Genomic DNA, 27,378 nt, shown 5'->3' with positions numbered 1-27,378 from the left:
AGCTGGGCGGCAGAGTGTGGTGGCGTGAAGTTTGGTAGAAGAGTTTGGTGGTGTGGAGTTGGGCAGCAGAGTGTGGTGGCGTGGAGTTGGGCAGAAGAGTTTGGTGGTGTGGAGTTGGGCAGCAGAGTGTGGTGGCGTGGAGTTGGGCAGCAGAGTGTGGTGGTGTGGAGTTGGGCAGGAAAGTGGGGTGGGGTGGAGTTGGGTAGGAAAGTGGGGTGGCGTGGAGTTGGGTAGAAGAGTGTGGTGGCGTGAAGTTGGGTAGAAGAGTGTGGTGGCGTGGAGTTGGGTAGAAGAGTGTGGTGGCGTGGAGTTGGGTAGAAGAGTGTGGTGGCGTGGAGTTGGGTAGAAGAGTGTGGTGGCGTGGAGTTGGGTAGAAGAGTGTCGTGGCGTGAAGTTGGGTAGAAGAGTGTGGTGGCGTGGAGTTGGGCAGCAGAGTGTGGTGGCGTGGAGTTTGGCAGAAGAGTGTGGTGGTATGGAGTTGGGCAGAAGAGTGTGGTGGCGTGGACCCGGACGGCTGAGTGGTGCTGTGGACCTGTGCAGCAGAGTGTGGTTGCATGGAGTTGTGCAGCAGAGTGTGGTGGCGTGGAGTTGGGCAGCAGAGTGTGGTGGCATGGACCCAGGCACCAGAGTGTGGTGGCATGGACCTGAGCAGCAGAGAGTGGTTGCGTTGTCTTTGACGGTTGAGTGGTTGCGTGGACTTGGGCGGCTGAGTGGTTGCGTGGACTTGGACTGCTGAGTGGTTGCGTGCTCCTGGGCGGCTGAGTGGTTGCGTTGTCTTTGACGGTTGTGTGGTTGCGTGGACTTGGTCGGTTGAGTGGTGGCATGGACTTTGACGCTTGAGTGGTGCTGTGGAATTTGGCGGCTGAGTGGTTGCGTTGTCTTTGATGGTTGAGTGGTTGTGTGGACTTGGACTGCTGAGTGGTTGCGTGGAATTTGGCGGCTGAGTGGTTGCGTTGTCTTTGACGGTTGAGTGGTTGTGTGGACTTGGACTGCTGAGTGGTTGCGTGGAATTGGGCGGCTGAGTGGTTGCGTGGTCTTTGGCGGCTGAGTGGTTGCGTGGTCCTGGGCGGCTGAGTGGTTGCGTGGACTTGGTCGGTTGAGTGGTTGCGTGGGCTTGGACTGCTGAGTGGTTGCGTGGACTTGGGCGGCTGAGTGGTTGCGTGGTCTTGGGCGGCTGAGTGGTTGCGTGGACTTTGGCGGCTGAGTGGTTGCGTGGACTTTGGCGGCTGAGTGGTTGCGTGGTCTTGGGCGGATGAGTGGTTGCGTGGTCCTGGGCGGATGAGTGGTTGCGTGGTCCTGGGCGGCTGAGTGGTTGCGTGGACTTGGGCGGCTGAGTGGTTGCGTGGTCTTGGGCTGCTGAGTGGTTATGTGCACTTGGGCGGCTGAGTGGTTGCCTAGACTTGGGCGACCGAGTGGTTGCGTGGACTTGGGCGGCGGAGCGTTTGTGCAAATTTGGCGGTGGAGCATTTGTGCATAGTCGGGCGGCGGAGCGTTTGTGCGAAGTCGGGCAGCGGAGCATTTGCGCATAGTCTGGCGGCGGAGCGTTTGCACGGAGTCATGCAGCGGAGCATTTGCGCGGAGTCTGGCGGCGGAGCGTTTGGGCGGAGTCTGGCGGCGGAGCGTTTGCGCGGAGTCTGGCGGCGGAGCGCTTGCGCGGAGTCTGGCGGCGGAGCGCTTGCGCGGAGTCTGGCGGCGGAGCGCTTGCGCGGAGTCTGGCGGCGGAGCGCTTGCGCGGAGTCTGGCGGCGGAGCGCTTGCGCGGAGTCTGGCGGCGGAGCGCTTGCGCGGAGTCTTGCGGCGGAGCGCTTGCGCGGAGTCGTGCGGCGGAGCGCTTGCGCGGAGTCTTGCGGCGGAGCGCTTGCGCGGAGTCGTGCGGCGGAGCGCTTGTGCGGAGTCGTGCGGCGGAGCGGTGGCCCGGATTCGTGCGGCGGAGCGGTGGCCCGGATTCGTGCGGCGGAGCGGTGGCCCGGATTCGTGCGGCTGAGCGGTGGCCCGGATTCGTGCGGCGAAGCGGTGGCCCGGATTCGTGCGGCGGAGCGGTGGCCCGGATTCGTGCGGCGGAGCTGTGGCCCGGATTCGTGCGGCGGAGCTGTGGCCCGGATTCGTGCGGCGGAGCTGTGGCCCGGATTCGTGCGGCGGAGCTGTGACCCAGATTCGTGCGGCGGAGCTGTGACCCAGATTCGTGCGGCGGAGCTGTGACCCGGATTCGTGCGGCTGAGCGTTTGCGCGGAGTCGTGCGGCGGAGCGTTTGTGCGGCGGAGCTATGAAGAGCAAAAGCCAAGAGATTACGCGTTTGTGCGGCGGAGCTGTGACCCGGATTCGTGCGGCGGAGCTGTGACCCGGATTCGTGCGGCGGAGCTGTGACCCGGATTCGTGCGGCGGAGCTGTGACCCGGATTCGTGCGGCGGAGCGTTTGCGCGGAGTGGTGCGGCGGAGCGTTTGCGCGGAGTGGTGCGGCAGAGCGTTTGCGCGGAGTCGTGCGGCAGAGCGTTTGCGCGGCGGAGCTATGAAGAGCAAAAGCCAAGTGATTACGCGTTTGTGCGGCGGAGCGGTGGCCCGGATTTGTGCGGCGGAGCGTTTGCGCAGATTCGTGTGGCGGAGCATTTTCGCGGAGTCGTGCGGCAGAGCGTTTGCGCGGCGGAGCTATGAAGAGCAAAAGCCAAGAGATTACGCGTTTGTGCGGCGGAGCGGTGGCCCGGATTTGTGTGGCGGAGCATTTGCGCAGATTCGTATGGCGGAGCATTTTCGCGGAGTCGTGCGGCGGAGCGTTTGTGCGGAGTCGTATGGCGGAGCGTTTGTGCGGAGTCGTATGGCGGAGCGTTTGTGCGGAGTCGTGCGGCGGAGCGTTTGTGCGGAGTCGTGCGGCGGAGCGTTTGTGCGGAGTCGTATGGCGGAGCGTTTGCACAGTCATGCGGCGAAATGGTGTCGATTGCGTGTCGAGCAGTGAGTGGTGGTGTGGAGTTGGGCAGCTGAGTGGTGGCGATGATGTGTCCTGCAGCTGTGTTCTGTGTGGTGGTGGTGTCAGGCAGCTGAGCAGTTGTGGTGGTTGGTGTGTTGCGGGAATGGCGGTGGCATTTGGTGTGTCAGGTGCCTGATTGTCAGGTATGACTTGTTGAGCTGCTAAGTGGTGTGGGTGTGATTGTGCTTAGGGCTGCTGAGTGGAAGTGGCTGAGTGGTGGCGGCTGCATGGTTGATTTGTGGTGTGGTCGTGGTGGCATGCTGTTTGGCAGCTGTGCCATGTCTTGAGGTTTTGGACACGTCGCGCAATTGAGCAACGGCTAGCAGCATGCCTGAGTGGAGGTCGTGCCGTGTTCGGGGGTTGTCGGCTGAGTGGCGGAAGTTCAGTGTATGGTGGTTGAGTGGCATATCGCTTTGCTGAGTGGTGGTGCAGCTGCATGGTGGCTGTGGTGTGCCCTCAGAATGAGTGGCTTCAGTGGCGTGGTGGGGGGCTCAGTTGCGGATTTGGCGTAGTTGGGAGTCTTCGTGGAGGAAGTGTCGATATGTTGGTCATTTGAGCGGTGGCAGTGACTTGGCGGGCATTTGAGTGGTTGTGGCTGCAGTGGCGGCGTGGTGGTTTGTCTGGCGGAAGTAGCATGCTGAGTGACAGCAGTGGTGGCACACTCAGCTGAGTGGCGTGTCAGATATCTCCGCATTGGTGTGGAAGTGGTAGTGTGTCATGTGTATATGGTGGTATATCAGGTCACTGAGTGGCTTAGGTTGTGTGTTGGGTGGATGAGTGGTAGTGGTGGCATGTCGTGCGGCTGACGCTTCAGTGACATGTCTGGTGGCTCAGTTGCAGTATTGGTGTGGTCGGGATCCCTTATGAAGGCAGTGTTGGTTTGTCGGGCAGTTGAGTGGTGACATTGGATTTTCTGGCAGTTGAGCAGTGGTGTTTGCATGTCGGGTGGCTGAGGCTCAGCGGTGGTGTCACACTTGGCATAGTGATGTGTCGAGCAGCTGAGTGGTAGCGGTGGCGTGTAGGGCTTGCTGAGTGCCGTTGGTCGCTTTCCGCCTGAACGAGTGGCATGCTGTGTGGCTGAATGTAGTGTCAGTGTTCCACGCACAGCTGTGCAGAGGTGACAGTGGTGTGATGCGCATGGCTGGGTGGTGCCGGCGGCACATCATGTGTAGCTGGGTGGCAATGTGTCGTGCTAGACTTGCAGGCTATAGTGTGTGGTTCAGTGCTTGCAGTGGCGGTGTGTTGCACGTGGCTGGTAGGCGGTGGCGGTGGCCTATCGTGTGTGAGTGGGTGGCAACAATGGATGTGGCGGTATGTTGTTTGGCTGAGCTGCTGCGGTGTCATGTGGCTGAGAGCAGGGGAGGAGTAGGAGGTGGTGATGGTGGGTGGTGTCCTCTGTCCTTGTGGCTGTAGCAGTGGCAGTTTGTCATCCAGCTGAGCGGTGGCGTTGTGTTATACAGCTAAGCATCGGAGGTGGCGTGTCGTGCAGCTTCGAGACGGCATTGTGTTGTGTGGCGGAGCTGAGGCAACAGTGGTTTGTCATGTGGTTAAACGGATGCTGAGCATGAGGGTGTCCTGCGTGCTGAGCAGTGGCGGTGACTTGTGAAACCGCTGAGCGGAGGCGGTAGTGGTTTTTAGTGCGTCTACAAAGTGATTGAACTTCACTGTGTCCTATAGCTTTGCAGCGATGTCGGTGGGTTTTGCAGCTGAGCGGAGGTGGCAGTGGTGTCAGTAGATGGCAACTGTGTTCATCGCATATGTGTGAGTGCGTATGTAACAGTGTTTTGTGTTTTTCATGGAATTACAGCAAACTAAAGTTGCACAGGCTGAGTTAGACAAGCATGTTTCCTCCTCACATGTTGTTTCCTCCGAGCTTCCTGCAGTTCCTTCATTACAAGTGGAATCTCAAATGTTTTGACCGGGCTTTTTGATCATAACGGTCGCAAAGTTAGTCTCCAGGCATTCTTTTTCATGCTTTGAATGTTTTTCGGCGCTCTGTTTATAGCAACCAAACATTTATCTTTTGGGGGTTAAAAAAGAACCCTTCAGTCGTCCTTAAAAGGCCAGAACGTGACTTGTCTTTTGGAGGCCTTTTGTATCTGGGGATTCGCATCTCGGGTGAACCCATGCTGGATGTTTTCCATCAGGGTTATGCCTTGACCACTACCTGTTAAAATTAACCTTCAATCTCTCTCATATAAATTGATGGATGAAGAAATAGAAACCTCCGGTTACTCTCCTCTGGGGCAAAACCTTTTTATAAGGGCGAACGGTCCCTGTGCGTCTTGGTCGGGTTCGCTCAACATTCTAACTGAACAGCATTTAGTTGGAAAAAAAAGAGCAACTTCAAAAAGATAACGACAGCCTTGAACATTCCCGAAAGAGCGTAGTGATGAAAAAAACTCATCAATAGGAAGCAAGGAGTCACGTGCGCCATCCAGTTGACGACTGGAGTAGACGGGCTTGTCTTGCTTGCGGTGTAGAGAAAACATTCACCCGTTTCAACCCAACGTTACGGTGAGGTTTGGAGTAGAGATTTGAACCTGGATGATTAAAAAAAAAAAAAAAAAATTTCTGCACATGAACAACATGCAGGCCAATGACATTAGGAGACCTGGAGTACTTTTGCATTTATTGCAGGCGCTTTGGTGGGCAAGATGGGATTTGAAGCTGGGTGATTGATTTATTCATTTATTTATTTAATTTTATTACATTTTAATTATCCTCTCGTGATCTTCGGCTCATGCAGAAGCTTGAATAAATTGCATGAAGAACTACAACGGCACCCGGTACAGCACATACCTCTGCCAGGCCGAACAGTTTACGTTTTGTATCCCACTGAAAGGCCAGATCTGGATCTGGACCGAAACCGAAATCTAACCGGCTTGTTTCCAACGATTTTTGTCATAATACAACCACAACTTTTTGAGATATAATGCGACTAAACATATCATTTTTGGCCCGAAATGTCAATGGTGAAGAATCACATTAAAACTAGAAGGGCACTCGGTAGAGCGCATACCTCCACCACGTAATGCCTGATCCACAAGAACATACCGGGCCCATTACATGTTTGAAATATCATGCTTTACAGTAATATATCGTTTTTGGCACTATCTCTCAATGGTGAAGAATCACTTTGAAAATCAAATAATTCTCGTATCCAGATCTGGATTCAGATCTTCACCAAATCTAATCAGTTTGTCCTTGTCACACACCCAACCTGTCCACACAATTTCAACCGAATCCGTCCACAACTTTTTTGAGATATTTTGTACACAGACAAACAGACAGAATGGGGTGAAAACATAACCACCTTCACCTTCACCTTCAGTGGCGGAGGTAACTCGTGTCTGGATCCAGATCTTCACCAAAGTCTAATCGATTTCTCCTTGTCACACACCCAATCTCTCCACGAAATTTCTTCCGAATCCATCCATAACTTTTTGAGATATCCTGCTCAGAGACAGACAAACAAGCAGACAGGTGTGAAAACAACCTCCATCCACCTTTGCTGGCGGAGGTAACGAGGACATTGGTAGAAATCAGTGTGTTTTACTTTGATTACAAGTTGTGTTCACCCAACTCATGACAGTCAATCTGACCCAGGTAGACAAAGGAGAAAATCGCATTGTAGGCCTATATGGGATTTGTTCCTAGGTTCCCTGCACGTGAGCCAGGGTATATGGGAACATTAATAAGTGATCCAAATCTGAGAGTTGTGACATGGTATGGGCATTCATAATGTTGACAGGAGGAGGGGGTTGCGGGGTGTTGTGGGGGGGGGTATTCTCTTGAAGGTGGTTCCATATCTTGGAAAAAAAAAGGAGTTGAGGTGTGCAGAAAGCTTAAACTTTGGAGTTCAACCAGCAGGGGGTTGCTGAGAGTATGAGTTGTGTCCTGGAACAGCTCCTGACCATTTAGATGGCTGATGAGCAGGGTCTTCTCCATAGGAGGAGTAGGGGAGGGGGGTAAAAGAGCGGACTGCAATGTGAGATCAGCAGGATTTGTGCTTTGGCATCACCGCAGTTAATTTCAATAATCTTGATAGCTTTGTTTTCCAAAGAATCCAGGAGAGATGGAGGCGATGCTGGGGCACCAGCCCTTCAGGGAGAGCAATACCCCAACTTGATAATGTTCCACCGTTGTATGAAAATCGAATGAATCGTTGAGCGATAAACGCACGTACGATTAATTTGCCAGTAATTTCTTGGGAGGGAATCCTCGCTCGCCTTGCATTTGTTGGTTTCGGGTTGTGAAATGCATATTTACGTCACGTGTGTTTCCTTCAAAACCCGATAAGCAAAAGCCAAGAGTTGAAAAAGAATAAGATATTGCTTGGTCTCATAAGGTCATCGAAGTTCCCACTGATTCCTGAACCTGTTTGAACAGTGCTGAGCGAAAGGTGTGTCCTCAAACCTATTATTCCACTGTTATCTTTTTCGATGAGCTGTTCTGACTTGTTATTCATATTTATTTATCAGCAGAAAGCAAATAAATATTGTGTATTCAAATATTGTTCATTCTTGTTGCTCAAGTGCTCTCCTTTCGCATTATTAAAAAAAAATTTTTTTGCCAAATTATTAGGAAATGGACCTTCTCGTGGATTCACCGATCTTTGTACCTCTCCTGCACGAGGACTGAGCATGGATATGTCAAAATGGTATTGTAGTGTTGGATTAGTTATTCAGCAGCAATAGCCCAATCCATCGATCTTGTATCTATACTAGAAGAGAGATGTTTGTGTGTGTGTGTGTCGCCATTTTTCTCAGAGAAAGGTCCATTCCGACATCTACATTTCCTAAGCTTGGTGTTGGCTTAACGGTTAAGATCTTAGGGTCTTGAGTTGAAGCCTCTGTCGTGCCGTTAACTAACACCCGGTGGGTCGACTTCGCTTGTCATCCTTCCGAGCTCGGCAAAATGAGGACCAGCTTACTGGAACTGGAAGCAGGGGGAACTGCATCAGTGGCACAGCCACGGTCTCAGTAATGATGCAGCCAGCAGCCAGAGGCTGCGTAGGAAATGATGATCTACATTTATGATAATGATGCCGGAAGTGTGTCAAAACGGCCGACTTGGTCAATTTTTGGGAAAATCGTGTAAATTCCTTCAAAAATCTTCTTCTCCAAACCCACCAGTCAGAATGATACCAAATTTGGATTTCAACATTCGGCCAGGACCCATATAAACTCCAGGTCCAGTGATCCTATTTTTTCTGGCACTTGAGATATATATATATATATATATATATATATATATATATATATATATATATATATATATATATATATATATATATATATATATATATATATATATATATATATATATGATTTGAGTTATATTTCTGGCACTTTCTTGATACCAGAGTTCAAGGATCATGCAAGAGTTGCAGGCGGCAAGGTGAAAGGGCGCAGCCGGATAAAGCACAGACATGAACAACATCTTTGTGGCCAAGCAGAGCTAACAGTTAGAGAGAGGGCCAGGGTTAATGAGAGTGGAAGTGATTGCTGGCATGCACAGGAGATGGTGGTATGAGATGCTTGGCGACAGCAGTCTTGAACATTTGGATGGGAGAGCAAGTAATGTATTCACGTCACTCACTGTTCTGCCCCCCCCCCCAACAGCACCCCCCCGATACGTGTCAGCATAAACCACTGGATACGTCTCACAGATTAGCCGAGCTGATTCTTTAGACGAGATAAAAGGGAAACAAAATAATTGAGGTGGGTCGAAAGATGGAACCTGATGAGGGGAGTTAAACTGTAAGCCGGCACTCTCATTTTACGCTCTTACGAGGAATTTGTGTCAATTTGAAACAAGACTTTCAATTCCAGCAACAAATCAGGCCTGGAGTTCACTCTACTTTACGTCCTCATTGATAATTAATAGAACCGATGACATATTTTTGCCATATATGGTTATTTTCATTTTGTTCACTGGTAGGACATTAATCCACTTATGTATAAATTTGAAGTGTTAAATGCATTCTCCCCTAATCTCACAAGTCGTAGTCCGCTGCAAAAACACCACTGTCTACACCCCTTACTGAGCTCTAATAGGAAAAGCTCCGCAGCATGTTACCTGGATCTTTACACTGTGGCAGGTATCCCATTTCAGTTGGTTGTTACACTAATTAATCGACCATCATGTTTGGATAATTATTTTATTTTTACCAGCTTTGGCTCATTATCTTCGTTCCTATGCAGCACAAGGCTGTGGGGTATTATCATTGGCTGAGGATGTGACTGTGCCACTGATGCCCTCCGGTTCGGGAAGGGATTTGGAATTTGTTCATGGTGCTGGCAATAGCTTGCCTACTCTTCACGAAAGACACCACAGGATCTTTAACATCCGTCAATGAATGCCGGCAGATGGGATGTCCATTTAACTTCCATCCGAGGGATGGCACCAGGCAAGACAGCGAAGAGGCGAGCGTGCATACCTCACTATACCTTAATACATTCAAAGGCAATGTGCAAATCTGTACAGTATGTGGGATTTAAACATTGGTTCACAGGTTTCTCCACAACATCGGGTGGCTTTTCATGCAAGTCCTTCGACCGGAATGTCCTAGAAGTCACCAACTTTATGTTGCTTTTCAATGGTTTGACGAATCAGGAACTCCCCCTCCCTCTTGCCCTCCACCTCGTTTTCTCCCTTCCACCCTCACATTGCAAGGTTTTCATCAAAACTGTCCCAGAAATAATCGAAAGTACTATATATTATGTTTACGTCTGTGTGTAAAATTTAGAGGCCATTGGAGGGATAAAACCTAAAACGGAGGAGGCCATATTGTGGGAATGGGGGTTATTGGAGAGAATTGGGGAGGTAGAGGGAAAGAGCAGTGGTGGAGAAATTGGTGGTAGTTTTGGGGGGCGGGAGGGGGAGTGTCAAGATGAGTTTACTGTGCGTTCTATGTTCAGGCACATTTGGCAATTGGCATGCTTTGCTTTGATCTTTCTGTTTTTTTCAAAAATGTCAGTTTGAAATTCAGTACTTGATTTTCAAGTATCTTGCTCTTTAGGAAACAGGAAACAGTGGAGGTGGGGGGGGGGGACAAATAATAGCCTGAATCGCCCTCCTGTGAGACACCTGAGTAAGGCACTTGTGGGCACCATGTGTGATTATGTAATTATGTTGTTGTAGTTTGTCGCAATGTGTTTGTGTTACAATAATAATGTTGGACAACGATGTGTACTCTATCTCATCCCAACTGCTATTCTCTTCTTCAATCACTATTCCATTTTCCCTCATCATTCTGCAACCACCTTATCCCAATTTCTCTCATGCTGTTTCTTGGCTCCTTATCAAACCCCCAAACAACTTGAATCCCAGAAAATGAAACTTGGGGATCACAACCTGACCTTTGTTTGCATCATTTTAAATCTAGGTGTCACTATGATCCCAATCCTTTCTTATGACGCACACATCAACACGATCTGTAAATACATTTCCTTCCGTCTGCACGTTGCGGCCCAAATCCACTCTTGCTTAAATCGGAGGACAACCGAAGCTCTGGTTCATGCTCTCACTCAACATCATGCTTGCATTACTACAAATCGCTGTTTTAACAGGCTTACCTGCTTCTTCTGCCAAACACTCATTCAGAATACAGCCGACAAGCTCATAAATTTGCCCAATTCTCAAAGCAACTTGGTCTTCCAGTCCACAAACTTATAGATTTTAAAACATCATTGATGATCTGTAAAGCCTAATTTAAATATTTCCTGCCGACGTTTCCGACCAAATCGCACCTTTCACCCCTGTAAAGAAACCTGCGATCAACAAATCCTGGTACTTCCTCGGAAGGATGAAGACTTTTAGTATTGAGCATTACACAGCTTTTTGCTCCTCAACTGTGGAACCCTCTGCCTCACTAGAATTTGTGCTCTTATTTATTATGGTTTTTCTATCTCTCTTGTAATGCTATCATTTATCGAGCCGCCTTTTCTTGATATTATTTTTGCTTTTTCATTTCTTTGTCAAATGGTTTGAGATATGAGCACAAACTCAAATTAGAGAGGCCATAGAGCACGTTACCCCACGTAGTGTTCACGCACGTACTTCAATTTAAATAAAATGATGATTTTTAAAGATGGTTAAAAAATTCCGAAGGTTTTGTGTTCTTGAAGCAGTCTTATACATCGCTATATTTAACATGTCCAAGTACTGCTAAACTGAAGTGTTTTGAAAGTACAAAGAAGGCGATTTGTTTTCCGCAGTGTTCAAGTAAAAATTAAATTTACATAAAATAAAGATTGTAAAAGTCATATGAATAAATGGATTCCGGAATTTACCGCCGTTGACACAGTGTCTATTACACCACCCTATCTAACACGTCACATTAGTTATTCATGCCTGTTGTCTGTGTCCTTTATGACATCGTTAAAAGCAGTAAGATTCCTGTTTAGAATTATTTTCAATTTTGTTTAACTGCCAGACAGGCAGACGGAGTAAAAATATGACCTCACTTCTCTCTACGCATGTGCGATCGGGACAAATACAACGCCAAAGTACTGTTTTATGGCAGATATGTTTTCCGAGTTATGGCCGATATGTTTTCCGAGTTTCCGAGTTCCGATTCATGTTCAAAATAAAACATTGAATTTAAATCAGTTGTTCCTCAATCATAAACTGATGTTTGCAGACACAGACAGACAGACAGAAACATGAACATTATACATAATATTTCAACAGAATAAGTACTGACGACAAATACGAGTGCCCACTTATACCATAAAATGGTACAAAAGTAGTTGGGGAAGAATTGAAATGCAGTGTCAACCACCGGATGAGGAACATGTCTTCCATGGCTTTGGCAACACTGTGTACCCACCCTCTTCCCCACAGGTGTAGTTTTTTTGATTGCTGTTGGCTAATACTATTTAATCTGCCTCACATCTAGGGTTTCACTACCCCTCTTGGCATCCCGAGTTGTCACAAACCGGTCCAATCCAGATGGTTGTGTTTTTTAGGATACACCATCTCCTTACTTGATGGTCGTTGGCTCCCGAAGGGAGCTCATCTGCCCTTTGTCAGGTGTTGTTTTTAGTCTTAGCAGGGTGTCAGTCACCTTTCCCACTCGCAAAGCCAGTGAGGGGTGCCGGTTTCGTCAAAGCTTCCCCCTCACACTACCTCTTCAAAGCTTCCCCCCACTAATCCATCCCCTCAATGCTTCCACCCTCTGGGTTTCCCCCTCGTCCCACCACCTCTCGGCTTTCCCTCTCAACGTGTGTGGCTCTCAACACATTCCTATGATCTCCCTGACTTGGAGAAATCACCTTAATCTGTTTGCTGATGACTCCATACTCTACTGTTACATTCCTCATCCTTCAGACAGGCAGGCTGCAACCTCTTCCTTCTCTGCAGACCTTCAGAAAATCACAACATGGTCAAACACTTGGAATTGGCTGTCAATCCTGACAAATCTCACACATTCACTATCTCTCTTCTAAGAACCATCTGGAAACCTCCCCTCCCCCCACAACCGCATCTACCTTTTTATAATCCTCTTGAGGAAGTTCAGTCATTCAAACTCTCGTGTCTCAATATCAGCCACAATCTTTCTTGGACAAGCTGCATTTCAAAGTTGGCCTCCAAGGCCAGCTGACGATTGGGCTTTCTCTGTCGTACAAAGTCTTTCTCTGGCACAGCTGAACTCCTATCCACCTACAAGGCCTTCATACCTTGATGGGGTACTAATCTCCCCTCTGGGCTGGTGCCCCTGCTTCACATCTTTCTCAGCTTGTCGCTGTGGAAACCAAGGCCTTCAAGATCATTGGAATCTCCTGCACTGAAGCTGTCTATGGGCCTATCATGTCACCTTTGCAGACAAGTTGGCGGTCTTTCTGTTTTCCACCGCCTCCTTTATGGTCTTGCACCCTCTGCTCTTTCCTTGCTTTGCCCCCGCCCCCTTCACCCCTCCCCCTCTCCCAAGGTTTCTGCAAGGCTCTCATGGTCCACCATCAACCTCTTCTGATAAAACTGCCCAAATCTCGGATCACCGCTCTCCTCCATTCATTTATTCCTCCCCCCCCCCCAACCTGTGGATTGAACTTCCTCATTCACTTCAATCTCATTCTTCCCTCCAGGTCTTTAAGACAGCTATTCACTACCATCTCACATCGTCCCCAATCCAGAACCGTGATCTTTTTTACCCTCGTTAATCCCGCCCAAATCCCTCCTAATTTTCCAGTTTTTTCTCCTTGGAGTTTCCTTTTCCATGCATGCGTGTTTTGCGTCCTGTATTTGAATGTTACGTCCTGATATGTTCGGTGTACTCATTCTTCCACGAGCCTTGACTGTATATAAAAAAGAAAGAATATATTTACAAGATCAAGGCTCATGGAACAGCATGGCATTGGGGAGAATGAACTGTGAGTGGGGCAGCGGGGGGAGGGGAGGGAAACAACATGCAAGGGAAGGGTTGAGTTATGAAGAGTTAATGGATGAAATAAAGATTGTGGATACCAATGGGGGGATGACATTGAGATGATGGCACATCACCTGTTTTTCATCCCCGAGCTTTAGAGTCGAGAGAAAAGTCAGATTTGGATAGAACAACCTCTGGGAGCATGGTCCATCGAACCAAAATAATTGAGTTGTGAGGTTAAGCCTGAATTTTGGGGAGTTTAATAAGGAGCAGGTTGCAAGAAAAATATATGTGAATCCTGGAGTTGGTAGTGATGGTTGGAGGTGCTGAGAGAGTAAAGTAGAGGCCAGACTAGTAAGGAGGTGGGAAAAATCACCACCAACATGGTCGCATTGTGAGAGTAACAAACCGCGTGCTTCAACCTCTTCGTGGAAGATTCCCAAAATGATGAAAGCTTTTGTTTGCACATAATCCAAGAGACATAGATATGATCCTGGGGTGCCATCTGAAAGAGGTGATCAGTACTCCGTTGAATTATGGACTCCACACAATCCAGGAGACATCTATCTGATTCCTGGGTCCCATTCCATAAAGGAGATCATTACTCCTTGAAGATGAGATTTTGGTGGTTCCCATATTGGACCATCCAACGGCTTTTTAAACTGTGCGTAGATCTGCTTATAATGACAGAGGATGCCTTATCTGTGGCTGGCTTTTGAGGCCAGCTTTCTGATATGGTCAGCCCTGAGAGGTTATGGCTTAAGGTGAGGCCTCGTGGTTCAAGTGGCTGACCATTAGGAGAGATTGGTGAGTATGTTTGACCATCCTTCTAGGATGACATGGTGAGAGATTTTTCCAGGATTGAAGGACGGGTTCAGTTTACTTGGCAAGTATCTAATCTTTTCCAGATCAGCAGATGGTGACAGCTCTGCTCTGCCTCTCAGTTGGATGGGGGTACTCCAAGACACAATCCGGAATGATCTGCAAAATTGGAGAGGGTTATCCAGACCATCGGAGAGGCCCTTTACGTTGATGAGAAAAAAGACTGGGCCCAACATACAGCCATGGGGCAGGAACTAGCTAGCCTCCTATGGGAAAGGAGTAGAGGTTTCCATTGATTGCAACGCATGGACTGCTTGAGTGGAGAAAGTCAGAAATCCAGGAATGAAGGTGGCATAATATCCCTCAGGCAGAGAGCTTGGCAAGCAAACCAGGATACTAGAATGTGTCCAGTGCCAGGAGATATATCCAGGGAGACAATCCCAAACGCTTGTTGTTTTTTTTTGTGATTTAAGACCTCTAACAATTGCTGAGAGAGTAACTCCAGCATATCCAAATTTGAGTCACTGGAACAGAATCCAAACTGATGGTCAGAGATCAGGCTTTTTGAGAACTGGAGATGTTTTCCATCACGAGCATGAATTCCTTGACCTTGCTTCCAATCGGAAGCAAGCTTACTGGTCTGCAGTTGATAGTGTATGTTTTTGAACCCTACTTGTGAATGGGAATCATATTTTCTGACTTCAGAAAGACAAGAGGGGGTCAAAGGAGGACAGTCTGACGAGTGCATACAGGAGAAGCAAGGGCAGCAGAGCAGGATTTGAGACATTGGCACTGATGCCATCTGGGTCCATCATCAAAGCAGGGTTATTGCTGCACAAAACTTTATCTTATTTCCTGGAGGAAGGAAGAGAAAGGAGGGATGTGTTTTCTGATTTCACACTTAACCATGTTTAGAGGTATTCAACCCAGTGTTTTGGCTTATCTTTGCTTTTTCATTTAATTTTTGGCTTAATGTCTCCAGTGTGAAGACCTTGTGGAGCCCACCACTTGTGTGCAAGAGCAACTGCAAGAATGGCGACTGGTGGAGAGGAAGATGAAATTGTGGTGGTTACCATCTCTGACCAGCCAACGGCAGATGACACCTGTGTTGGGACAGAATCTGCGGTTGTGGTGGATTTCAAAGCGGCTGATACCAGGTAATCATGCCATTGCCTTGACATATTATTTAGGGCCGAGGGTTGAGAAATGTGGATGTGTATGGTCATCAAAATTGACAGAGTGGAATATAATGATGAATCTTCCTGTTGCGACATAATTAAATTGTCCAAAAAGTGGAAGACAGATTAAAGGGGGTTTCCAATTGACCTGATGAGATTATGTTAAAAAATAAAATTGTAATAATTTTTTTCTCTATTTTAAATATCCATGGTAGCACTCAACCATATGTGCATGCTTCAAGTCCACGTGCATGACGTTCAAATGCAATGTTTTCAATTTTGAACTATCCTCAAGTGTTCTTGCAGCAATAATCTTGGAATAGCTTTTTCTCATTGTCCCTAATTGATGCCAGATTAAAACTTCCAGTGTGAAATCCAACTGATATTGCAAGAAATCGAGCACCTCGTCTCCGTTTGCACGTTCAAGACATTCATGTCAAACCCTGGTCTTGGTCGCCCTGGCCTGGATTTAGTCTCTTTTGATCCAAAGGCGATGTCATCATGTTGTTTCTGTGGGTGGAGTGTACCCAGTCAAATGTTGTATGTGTCAGCACCTCGTCTCCATTCAATGTAACTTTGCATGCATATGAAGAAAACTCCAAGGAAGTGCATGACTGAAAATTGGGTGTTTGGGTTAATTTAAACCCCCCTTTTGAAGACAAATAACGGCCTTATTTAATTATATCCTTCATCAGGCGATCCTCAGCCACCTCTCGCTCTCTGGGGTCTTAAGACATTTCCTGGGTTAACTCGCTGGGGTCTGAAGTCACCATGTTTTTTGGCCTGCTCAACCATGCCTTGACTTGGAACAGGCTACAACAAATTCTTAAACGATAAAGTTTTTTTTCACATTCCTCACTCATATTATTGAACGCCTGTTCATCATAGCTACGAATCGTTGTATACATCGCTTTTGTACGTACTATAGTTTTCAAATTAGGAGCTTGGAGCGATTTCACGTATTATACGATACGATTTTCCACGACCTACTCTCACCTACTAATTAAAGTGCGTCATCAAAATATTATTTCAGTTTTGAGGATCGGATATCGTCCGGACTAAATAAGTGTCGAAATCTGTTGTGAAATGTGAAAATTTAAATAAATAGCGAGTTTTTTAACTAAGCCGATACCCCTAGTTACTTTAAGTAAGCAAGGCTATGTTTCCTCCTCCTCCATACATACACAAGAAAATTTGAAATTTCCAAAGCATAAAACTTATCTTTTTCTGCTGTTTGGAGAATTATTTTGAGTGAACAAAAAATTAAGGAATGTGCCAAAATTAGCCACCTTCATTTTGCAAAATGCCCTGTCCCCCAGAGGGACTGCCGATCCATAGCGTCTGCCAGATCTGTATATATTTCCGGAGGTTCCATGAGGTGCTCCACAGGGAATCAAAGCATATCTGGTTTTAAAAAAATGGACGTTAAAAAAAAAAAAGTTGGAACGTTTGTGCGAACCCCAAACCGATGTACCACATGACACATGCACAGACAAGCAGGCAAAGTGGTGAATTTTCTGCAATGTTTATTTCACAGGCAATTGTACTTTCTGAGGTCTCCAGGTTTGCTCTGCATTAAGCAGCAACTCTTTTGTGGATGAAGTCATTATATTTTATTAATTTTATTTCATTAACTGCAGCATGCGTGGTGAAGACCGGCTTTAAAGTTATAGGGATCCTATATGGTATGTCGAGATGGCGTGGCTAACTGTTCTTTATCAACCATTGAAATGGAGTGCTTGCATGAGTGTTTAAGCCACTTTCCGAGCACCATTGTCGATCGCGGTACCACGCTATGTCACCTTGAGCGAGTGGTTCGTGCTTCGTCGCCCAGAGCGCGTTATTGTGACATATCACCCAATTTCCAAACCGTTTGCTGTATTCACGTGTTTTCTAAATTACCGAGCCAAATTTTCTTTTCCACCCGCCACACGCAGCTGTTTATCAAGAATAATGTTTGTCAACATATTCCTGAAACATTTAAAAAATGCAACATTATTTTTTGGTGAAAGCCACTCAAACTTTTTTGGTTGTATGCAGTACTTACTGCTGTTGGTAATCACACTGACACGCCAACCTGCCAATTCCCAAGAAGTTGCCGATATCGGCCAAGCACTGCGTGTGTGTGTGTGTGTGTGTGTGTGTGTGTGTGTGTGTGTGTGTGTGTGTGTGTGTGTGTGTGTGTGTGTGTGTGTGTGTGTGTGTGTGTGTGTGTGTGTGTGTGTGTGTGTGTGTGTGTGTGTGTGTGTGTGTGTGTGTGTGTGTGTGTGTGTGTGGTGTGTTTTTATTCCCACGCTTTCCAAGAAAAGCGGGAATATTGTGATTGTGTCCGTCCGGCCGTCCGGCCATCTGTACGTCCGTCTGTCTTACCCTGTAACTCCTCCTACATCGTTTGAAATAGGAACTTGAAACTTTGGGACATAGTAGATATATGTATGGGGAAGTGCACAACACTGTCGGATTTCTTATATGACCCCTAGGGGCTGGGCCAGAGGGGGTGGGGTCATGGGGGCTGATTTTTTTTTTATCCCCTGCCGCGTGGCGGAAGGGGGATATTGTTGTCACCTGGGTCGTCTGTCCGTCCGTTCATCCGGCTGGCTGGCTGGGCGTCAACATATTTATACTGTGAGTGCGATAACTCATAAACTGTTCGCCATATCGATTTGAAATTTGGGTCACACATGTACCACCTGAAAAGGAAGAACCCTATTGATTTTGGGCGTGGCCGGATCCAAGATGGCCGACTGGGGTGGCCATCTTGAAAAAAATGTTTTTTGTAATAAATGGAAAACTGCTTATCTGATTTCAATTATTTTTAGGTCATCTCTGCCAAGATGACCAAATAAAGCCGGACAAAATGTCCGTCCGTCAACAATTTTTCTTTCCGATCTTGATGAAGCTTCGTATGTGGGTAGAGGTCGATGAGTGTTGCACAACGATATAACTTTTGTCCAGGTTCAAGGTCAGGGACGAGGTCACGTAAGTTATAAAAATCACCATTTTTAAAACCTATCTAGTCTGCCATTTTACAAGATATTCGGCAACTGTTTATTGATTATGAGAGTAAAAAATATTATCTTGTATCTAACCGGACATATTTTTGAATTTCCTTCCCGTTTGATCGTCACGTGATCTGGAAGATGGCCAAAAACGCAGATGCGATTTTCAAAGAAGGAAGGAAGGAGAAATGAAATATAAATAATATGGAATAGGCAAAGCCGAGAAGCGAACGTAGAATTCTTCTTACATTCGCTTATGACTTTACATAAAACTTGTTCACAACTGTATGCTTGCCAACTATACCGTGGTACGTGTAAGCGCCGCACAGCTGATGATTTTGACGCAATTTCCGGTTACTTCGGCCTGGATTCGGGATCAGTGAACAAATAATGTAAATCGCGATTAAAAAATATTTTTTTATGATGCGGGAGATATATTGGTTAAAATTAACTTTGGGAAAAAAATAATTGAATTAAATAAATAAATAAATAAATAAACGATCACTTCTGGTCAAGAATAAAAGAAATTAAAAGTTCCGGAAAGAGTTTCAAAATCACTCCCGGTTATGTTAAATACTAAATAAACACTTCCTGTCATGAAAAAAATCACCTTCGGAAGTATAAAATCAACTTTGGGAAAAAAATAATTGAATAAATAAATAAACACTTCCGGTCATGATCTCCCGGCATGCATCATTCCCCATGAAAAAAAACCAGCAACAAAACAAAACCGAAGCAAAATGGTCATAGCCAATGACACGGATTCACAATTGCCAAGGTATTGTGTTGTTTTTGTTGTTTCCTATTCTCTCATGTGCACGCGTTAAGTAATATTCACAAGATAGAAATAAAACCCAATCGTGTTTATACACCGCACAGCGTTTAACAACAACCGGAAGCAAAAAGTCATAGCTAACGTCACGGATTCGAAATAGCCAGGGCTATTGTGTTGTTGTTGTTGTTGTTGTTGTTGTTGTTGTTGTTGTTGTTGTTGTTGTTGTTATTTCCTATTCTCTCACGTGCATGCGTTAAGTATTAAGCTCACTTCGTTCGCTATAAAACACATTTTTAGCCTTTTATATTTATACATTTTCCGCCGAAGGTGCAAAAGTTTCAAAACCCGAAATGGAAACGTCAGCATTTATTTTCATAATATAATTTCGTGTGCGCGTGCCAAAATGCCGAGTCATCTTTAACCAAACTGCATGGCGTCTGAGCAGTGGCCAGCGTGGTTAAAGGCCCTGTCACACCTTGACGTTTTAGCCAGCGATGGCAACGTGTTAAAATTTATGTAAAACGCTGGCTTACGTTGAAATTTTGATGTTTTTTTTAAAGATTCGGACGTATTCATAGCGACTTGGTCTTATGTATAACGCATTGGTAACTACACAGAACGTTTCGTTGTGTTATAGATAACTTATACCAACGAATGCTGAACCTGTTGTCGGCCTACACAAACGATGCCCAACGATAGTCTAACTCAGGCATAGCGCGTTGCACGCATTGCCGACGATGTCGTGACGTAGCCTATTAAAAGGCTGACGCACAACGATTCAAATCATAACTGCCGTAGAAATGGAAGGGTCAAAATCGCGGTCACACCTTGGCGATCTTGCCAGCGTATGCCGACGTCACAAAAAGTGTGTCTAAAATGTTGGGGCACGTCGAATACGGTATGGGTAAGTTTGGTATGCGCGAGTAGAACGCTAAATACGCTATCATAAGTCGTAGTAAGTAGAGTACGTCAAGAAATTTTGAACATGTTCAAAATTTTATGACGTACTCGGCGTATGACACACGTTCCGCATGCGATGAGGATAAGTTTTACACACGATATGTGGACGCTTACACACGTCCACAAAGGCTACTTATAAGCTACTCATAAGTCGAAACACGTCGCGGTAATGTCTTTTTTACGCGAAACTTATTTCTAACTTATGTTTGACGTGCTTTGAACCAATTCTTTACGTAGCCCCAACACACATCGACGTATGTAGACGTATTCCAATGACGTCTTCCGGTCGACAAAAAAAAAAAAATGAATGTGTTTCTAGCTTACAACTGCCATATAAAGACGTGTTCCCAGCGGTTTTGGGAATTGGTATATAAAAATGGTGTTCATAAAAGGGGAACCCAACAGTGTTTTCGAGTCCTTTTTGAGTCGATGTCCATATCAGCAGTATTAGTATTAGTATTAGTATTAGTATTAGTAGTAGTTTGTTCATGTTGGCAGTAGTAGGTGGGTGTGAGGGGGAGGGTGTGGGTTATGATGGATCGTCCTTGCGTCCGCGTGTCCACGGGTAGGTTCATAGGCTGCCACTCAACGATTTAAATGGCTGCATCTCCACTATTGAAAGTAGACGCTTGCGCTCAACAATTGGATTTTTTTTACACTCAACGACTTTTAAACGGTACCACTCAGCTAGTTTCATTGTTTACAATGAACGATTTAAATTGCTGTCACTCACCTTTGTTTTTTTTTATTTATTTTTTTTTTTTGACGCTGGGGTTTTGAAATTTGAAGCGTTTCTTCTGAACGTGTTAAAACGCTCAAACTCGACTATTTTAAATAGACGCTGCCGATGGACAATTGGAATCATAGCCAAGCTAGACATCGAAGTGTGAACATCCTCGTCATGCCGAAGAAAAGTTTGAAGAATGCTGCAAATAAGTGTCCTGGCCGTGGCCGTGGACGCTGACGCAAGGACGATCCATTATACCGACGTCTTTCAGCCTATGAGTGACTTAAAAGTAACGTCTGTCGACGTGTGGCAACGATCGCGTAACGTGCCAACAACACGTTAATCATAGGTAGGAAATAAGTTTCGGGTACTCTAAACATTACCTCGGCGTGTCTCAACTTATGATTAACTTACAAGTAGCATGTGTTGACGTCTGTCAACGATCGCAGACCGTGCCTACAACTTGTGGCCAGCGTAGCGGAACGTGTGAGTCATACGCCGCCATACGTCGTGAAATTTCAAGCATGAAAAAATTTGAGGACAACCGAAAAGTACAACGTTTAAAGCCAACGTACAACGACGTATGGCAACGTACTACGACGTATGCCAGCGTGCTCTCAATGTTATCAAAACTTACCCATAACGTATTCAACGTGTGCCAGCGTTTTTAGAAAAAAAATTCAAAAATCGGCATACGTTGGCTAAAACGTCAAGGTGTGACCGGGCCTTCAGATTGACTGTGGTTTCTGGGGCGAAGGTGATTGTTAAGAAGTATGTCGGCGGTATAAATTTGACTGACTGTATTGGTGATTCAATCACGCAACATCTTGACAACGAATATTCTGGCCGAACGATTGCATCAATTCAGTGCATCAGCAGGGATGATTCGCAGGCTCCTCTCGATCGTGCCGATATCTAACATAATCACCGGCGGACATCGGGCTGCAGGCTGTGGGGCGAGGCCACGGATCCCGGATGAGGGGATAAGTGATAAATTATGCTACATGCTTCAGGCTTTCTGATTAATATATCAATGAGTACATTCCATAATTAATGAATTAATAATTAATGAATCTGGCATACAAATGTTTTTTTCATACCTGACATTTACTTTGTGCAGTGTCACAAAACTTCTGTGGAATTAATAATTAATGAATTTGCTTGCTCTAATGATTTTTCAAACCTCAATATCTCTATAAATACTTGACCAATTTTCATTCTGAAAGTTGCATTATAATGAGTGAAGAATAATCTACAGGATTATCATAATCTCCGAGAGCTAAGCCTATTTTTTCGTTTTTTTCTACAACCGGAAGTGAAATGTCCCCAGAGAGTGGACGGACCCGAAAACCACGTATTGCACTTACTGGTGATGCTGATGTGTTAATCCGGGTACTAAATGAACAATACATATTTATTAATTATGTCATTAGTAGTATTATGCTAGTGTATCTCTGTGAACGATTTCAATCTAAAGGCCCGGTCACACCTTGACGTTTTAGCCAACGTATGCCGATTTTTGAATTTTTTTTCTAAAACGCTGGCACACGTTGAATACGTTATGGGTAAGTTTTGATAACATTGAGAGCACGCTGGCATACGTCGTAGTACGTTGCCATACGTCGTTGTACGTTGGCTTTAAACGTTGTACTTTTCGGTTGTCCTCAAATTTTTTCATGCTTGAAATTTCACGACATATGCCGGCGGATGACTCACACGTTCCGCTACGCTGGCCACAAGTTGTAGGCACGGTCTGCGATCGTTGACAGACGTCAACACATGCTACTTGTAAGTTAATCATAAGTTGAGACACGCCGAGGTAATGTTTAGCGTACCCGAAACTTATTTCTAACCTATGATTAACGTGTTGTTGGCACGTTACGCGATCGTTGCCACACGTCGACAGACGTTACTTTTAAGTTACTCATAGGCTGAAAGACGTCGGTATAATGGATCGTCCTTGCGTCAGCGTCCACGGCCACGGCCAGGACACTTATTTGCAGCATTCTTCAAACTTTTCTTCGGCATGACGAGGATGTTCACACTTCGATGTCTAGCTTGGCTATGATTCCAATTGTCCATCGGCAGCGTCTATTTAAAATAGTCGAGTTTGAGCGTTTTAACACGTTCAGAAGAAACGTTTCAAATTTCCAAACCCCAGCGTCAAAAAAAAAAAACAAAAAAAAACAAAGGCGAGTGACAGCAATTTAAATCGTTCATTGTAAACAATGAAAATAGCTGAGTGGTACCGTTTAAAAGTCGTTGAGTGTAAAAAAAATCCAATTGTTGAGCGCAAGCGTCTACTTTCAATAGTGGGGTTTGAGCGATTGAGCACGTTCAATAGAAACGATTAAAATTTCCAAACCCCAGCGTCAAAAAACAAAGGCGAGTGACAGCAATTTAAATCGTTCATTGTAAACAATGAAACTAGCTGAGTGGTACCGTCTAAAAGTCGTTGAGTGTAAAAAAAAATCCAATTGTTGAGCACAAGCGTCTACTTTCAATAGTGGAGATGCAGCCATTTAAATCGTTGAGTGGCAGCCTATGAACCTACCCGTGGACACGCGGACGCAAGGACGATCCATCATAACCCACACCCTCCCCCTCACACCCACCTACTACTGCCAACATGAACAAACTACTACTAATACTAATACTGATACTGATACTGATACTGTTACTGCTGACATGGACATCGACTCAAAAAGGAACTCGAAAACACTGTTGGGTTCCCCTTTTATGAACACCATTTTTATATACCAATTCCCAAAACCGCTGGGAACACGTCTTTATATGGCAGTTGTAAGCTAGAAACACATTCATTTTTTTTTTTTTTTGTCGACCGGAAGACGTCATTGGAATACGTCTACATACGTCGATGTGTGTTGGGACTACGTAAAGAATTGGTTCAAAGCACGTCAAACATAAGTTAGAAATAAGTTTCGCGTAAAAAAGACATTACCGCGACGTGTTTCGACTTATGAGTAGCTTATAAGTAGCCTTTGTGGACGTGTGTAAGCGTCCACATATCGTGTGTAAAACTTATCCTCATCGCATGCGAACGTGTGTCATACGCCGAGTACGTCGTAAAATTTTGAACATGTTCAAAATTTCTTGACGTACTCTACTTACTACGACTTATGATAGCGTATTTAGCATTCTACTCGCGCATACCAAACTTACCCATACCGTATTCGACGTGCCCCAACGTTTTAGACACACTTTTTGTTACGTCGGCATACGCTGGCAAGATCGCCAAGGTGTGACCGCGATTTTGACCCTTCCATTTCTACGGCAGTTATGATTTGAATAGTTGTGCGTCAGCCTTTTAATAGGCTACGCCACGACATCGTCGGCGATGCGTGCAACGCGCTATGCCTGAGTTAGACTATCGTTGGGCATTGGTTGTGTAGGCCGACAACAGGTTCAGCATTCGTTGGTATAAGTTATCTATAACACAACGAAACGTTCTGTGTAGTTACCAATGCGTTATACATAAGACCAAGTCGCTATGAATACGTCCGAATCTTAAAAAAAAAACATCAAAAGTTCAACGTAAGCCAGCGTTTTACATAAATTTTAACACGTTGCCATCGCTGGCTAAAACGTCAAGGTGTGACAGGGCCTTAAACGGTTAGTTTGGACTGTTTCACGGTTACCTGAACTGAACATTGAGAACTTGTGGTATTATAGAGATGACCATCACCCCCACACCGGGGTAATTTTTGGTTACTACGTTCCTCACCCCTGGGAAACTTTTTCAAGATGATGACCAAATGGTGTCTTGTTTCCAATTCACCTCCCTCATTATCTGGAATGTGTATGACCTTTTTCATTCAATGGCGGGGGATTCCCCATCTCTGATGTTATATTTTTAAGTGTATTTACCATTGTGCATGGTAAATTCTTTTATCGAGAACTTACTTATGTGGCCCCCATGAGTGACAAACAGTCTCAGGTTTTACTGTATTTATATAATTGATTGTGAATAATTATAAATAATATGATACACAGTTCATTCCTATGATTAAATTGATGCACAGTTCTATATTGCTGAACAGTGTTAAATTAATGTTTCATGAAATGTTGACATGCTTGCAATGACTTCTGATTTAGTAAACATAGTAAGTCTTTGGTCATAAAGCACATCAAAGAGAAAAGAATAGTCAATCCATTTTGCAAGAATAAAATTTCACCTAGCGTTAATGGGACAAAGCAGTGCGCACCGGAATATGCGATGGTGTGCCATCGACAACGTAGTTCAAGTTGTGTTTGTGTTTGTTTTTTTTTAATTTTTTCATAAAGCAAAACGTTCTCTCTGCTTACTTTCGCTCTCTCGCTCTCTCGCTTTCTCTCTTTCTCTGTCCCATCCTTGCTCGACCCACCCCCCAGTACAGTGCAGCACCCACCTCCCACATTTCCTCTCTCTCTCTCTCTCCCTCTCTTTCTCTGACTGTGTGTGTGTCTGTCTCTGCACATACCGGACGGTGGTTTTGTCTGGACAAGGTTTATCTCTGCACGTGTCCAGATGGTATTTATCTCCGGATGGGAGTTTGTCACCTGGCCATGCTCATCGTATGACCGGTCGAAAATTGATTACAGACATTATTTTGTTTCCATCTTCATGTGTTATTCGATGCAGAATCATTTTGATGAGACGGTATGAATTGTAATTAACGCTTTTCTGCACATCTGCCTTCCCTTCCTCTCACCTCACACTGTCTTCCATTCCTCCACTCTCCTCGCTCCCTTTCCCTCCTCTCTCTCCTTTCCCTCCTCTCTCTCCTTTCCCTCCTCTCTCTCCTTTCCCTCCTCTCTCTCCTTTCCCTCCTCTCTCTCCTTTCCCTCCTCTCTCTCCTTTCCCCTCCACCTCTTCACTCGCCCCGCTTTCTCTTCCCCAACCCTCTCTCCCTCTCCCCCACCCCTCTCTCCCTCTCCCCCCACCCCTCTCTCCCTCTTCCCCCCCCACCGCTCTCTCCCTCTTCCCCCACCCCTCTCTCCCTCTCCCCCTCCACCCCTCTCTACCTCTTCCCCCCACCCCTCTCTACCTCTTCCCCCCACCCCTCTCTACTTCTTCCCCCACCCTCTCTCCCTCTCCCCCCACCCCTCTCTCCCTCTCCCCTCCACCCTCTCTTCCTCTTCCCCCCTACTACCCCTCTCTACCTCTTCCCCCCACACCGCTCTACCTCTTTCCCCCCACACCCCTCTACCTCTTCCCCCCACACCCCTCTACCTCTTTCCCCCCCACTCCCTTCTATCTCTTTCCCCCCACACTCCCTCTACCTCTTTCCCCCCACACCCCCTCTACCTCTTTCCCCACACACCCCCTCTACCTCTTTCCCCCCACAACCCCTCGACCTCTTCCCCCCACACCCCCTCTACCTCTTTCCCCCCACACCCCCTCTACCTCTTTCCCCCCACACACCCCTCTACCTCTTTCCCCCCACACCCCCTCTACCTCTTTCCCCCACACCCCCTCTAGCTCTTCCCCCCACCCCTCTCACCCTCTTTTCCCCCCACCCCTCTCACCCTCTTTTCCCCCCACCCCTCTCACCCTCTTTCCCCCCACCCCTCTCACCCTCTTTCCCCCCACCCCTCTCACCCTCTTTTCCCCCACCCCTCTCACCCTCTTTTCCCCCCACCCCTCTCACCCTCTTTCCCCCCACACCCCTCTACCTCTTTCCCCCCACACCCCCTCTACCTCTTCCCCCCCACACCCCCTCTATCTCTTTTCCCCCCCACACCCCCTCTACCTCTTTCCCCCCACACCCCCTCTACCTCTTTCCCCCACACCCCCTCTACCTCTTTCCCCCCACACCCCCTCTACCTCTTTCCCCCACACCCCCTCTACCTCTTTCCCCCACACCCCCTCTACCTCTTTCCCCCCACACACCCCTCTACCTCTTTCCCCCCACACCCCCTCTACCTCTTTCCCCCCACACACCCCTCTACCTCTTTCCCCCCCACCCCCCTCTACCTCTTTCCCCCCACCCCCCTCTACCTCTTTTCCCCCCACCCCTCTCACCCTCTTTTTCCCCCACCCCTCTCACCCTCTTTTCCCCCCACCCCTCTCACCCTCTTTTCCCCTCACCCCTCTCACCCTCTTTTCCCCCCCACCCCTCTCACCCTCTTTTCCCCCACCCCTCTCACCCTCTTTTCCCCCACCCCTCTCACCCTCTTTTCCCCCACCCCTCTCACCCTCTTTTCCCCCACCCCTCTCACCCTCTTTTCCCCCACCCCTCTCACCCTCTTTTCCCCCACCCCTCTCTCCCTCTTCCCCCCACCCCTCTCTCCCTCTTTCCCCCCACCCCTCTCTCCCTCTCCCCTCCCCACCAATCTCTCCCTCTTTCCCCTCTCCTCTCCCTCCCCCTTGAGTATTTCCATCAGCAAAGCGACAGGGGTGGTATTTGCTTATATATATGTATATATATATATATATATATATATATATATATATATATATATATATATAAACATACATATATGTATATATATATATATATATATACAGTCAACCCCCGCTTCATCGCGGTTCACCGATCGCGCCCCCGGTTCATCGCGGGTTTTCCTTTGGAACGAAACTA

At 46.5% G+C, this 27,378-nt stretch overlaps 1 protein-coding gene across 4 annotated transcripts in view; it reads left to right on the top strand.

Moving 5' to 3' along the window:
* The window catches only part of LOC147035340 (glucocorticoid modulatory element-binding protein 2-like), a 151,119-nt gene that overhangs the window by 1,028 nt on the left and 122,713 nt on the right, over positions 1–27,378 (top strand). For 2 of the 4 annotated variants that reach the window (XM_085896892.1, XM_085896911.1), the window contains one exon: positions 15,138–15,312. In XM_085896892.1, coding sequence (XP_085753018.1) covers positions 15,188–15,312 — 125 coding nt within the window. In that variant the 5' untranslated portion in view covers positions 15,138–15,187. Of the gene's footprint in view, positions 1–4,635; positions 4,720–13,193; positions 13,338–15,137; positions 15,313–27,378 lie in introns of those variants that run through there. The other 2 variants (XM_085896902.1, XM_085896921.1) reach the window with 2 other exon arrangements.

This window comes from Eptatretus burgeri, chromosome 1, assembly GCF_056783735.1.
Source record: "Eptatretus burgeri isolate ZD-2024b chromosome 1, Ebu_testis_v1, whole genome shotgun sequence".
Classification (NCBI taxonomy): Eukaryota; Metazoa; Chordata; class Myxini; order Myxiniformes; family Myxinidae; genus Eptatretus; species Eptatretus burgeri.
The sequence above is the reverse complement of the archived record's forward strand: the minus strand, read 5'-3'. Positions and strand labels throughout refer to the sequence as shown.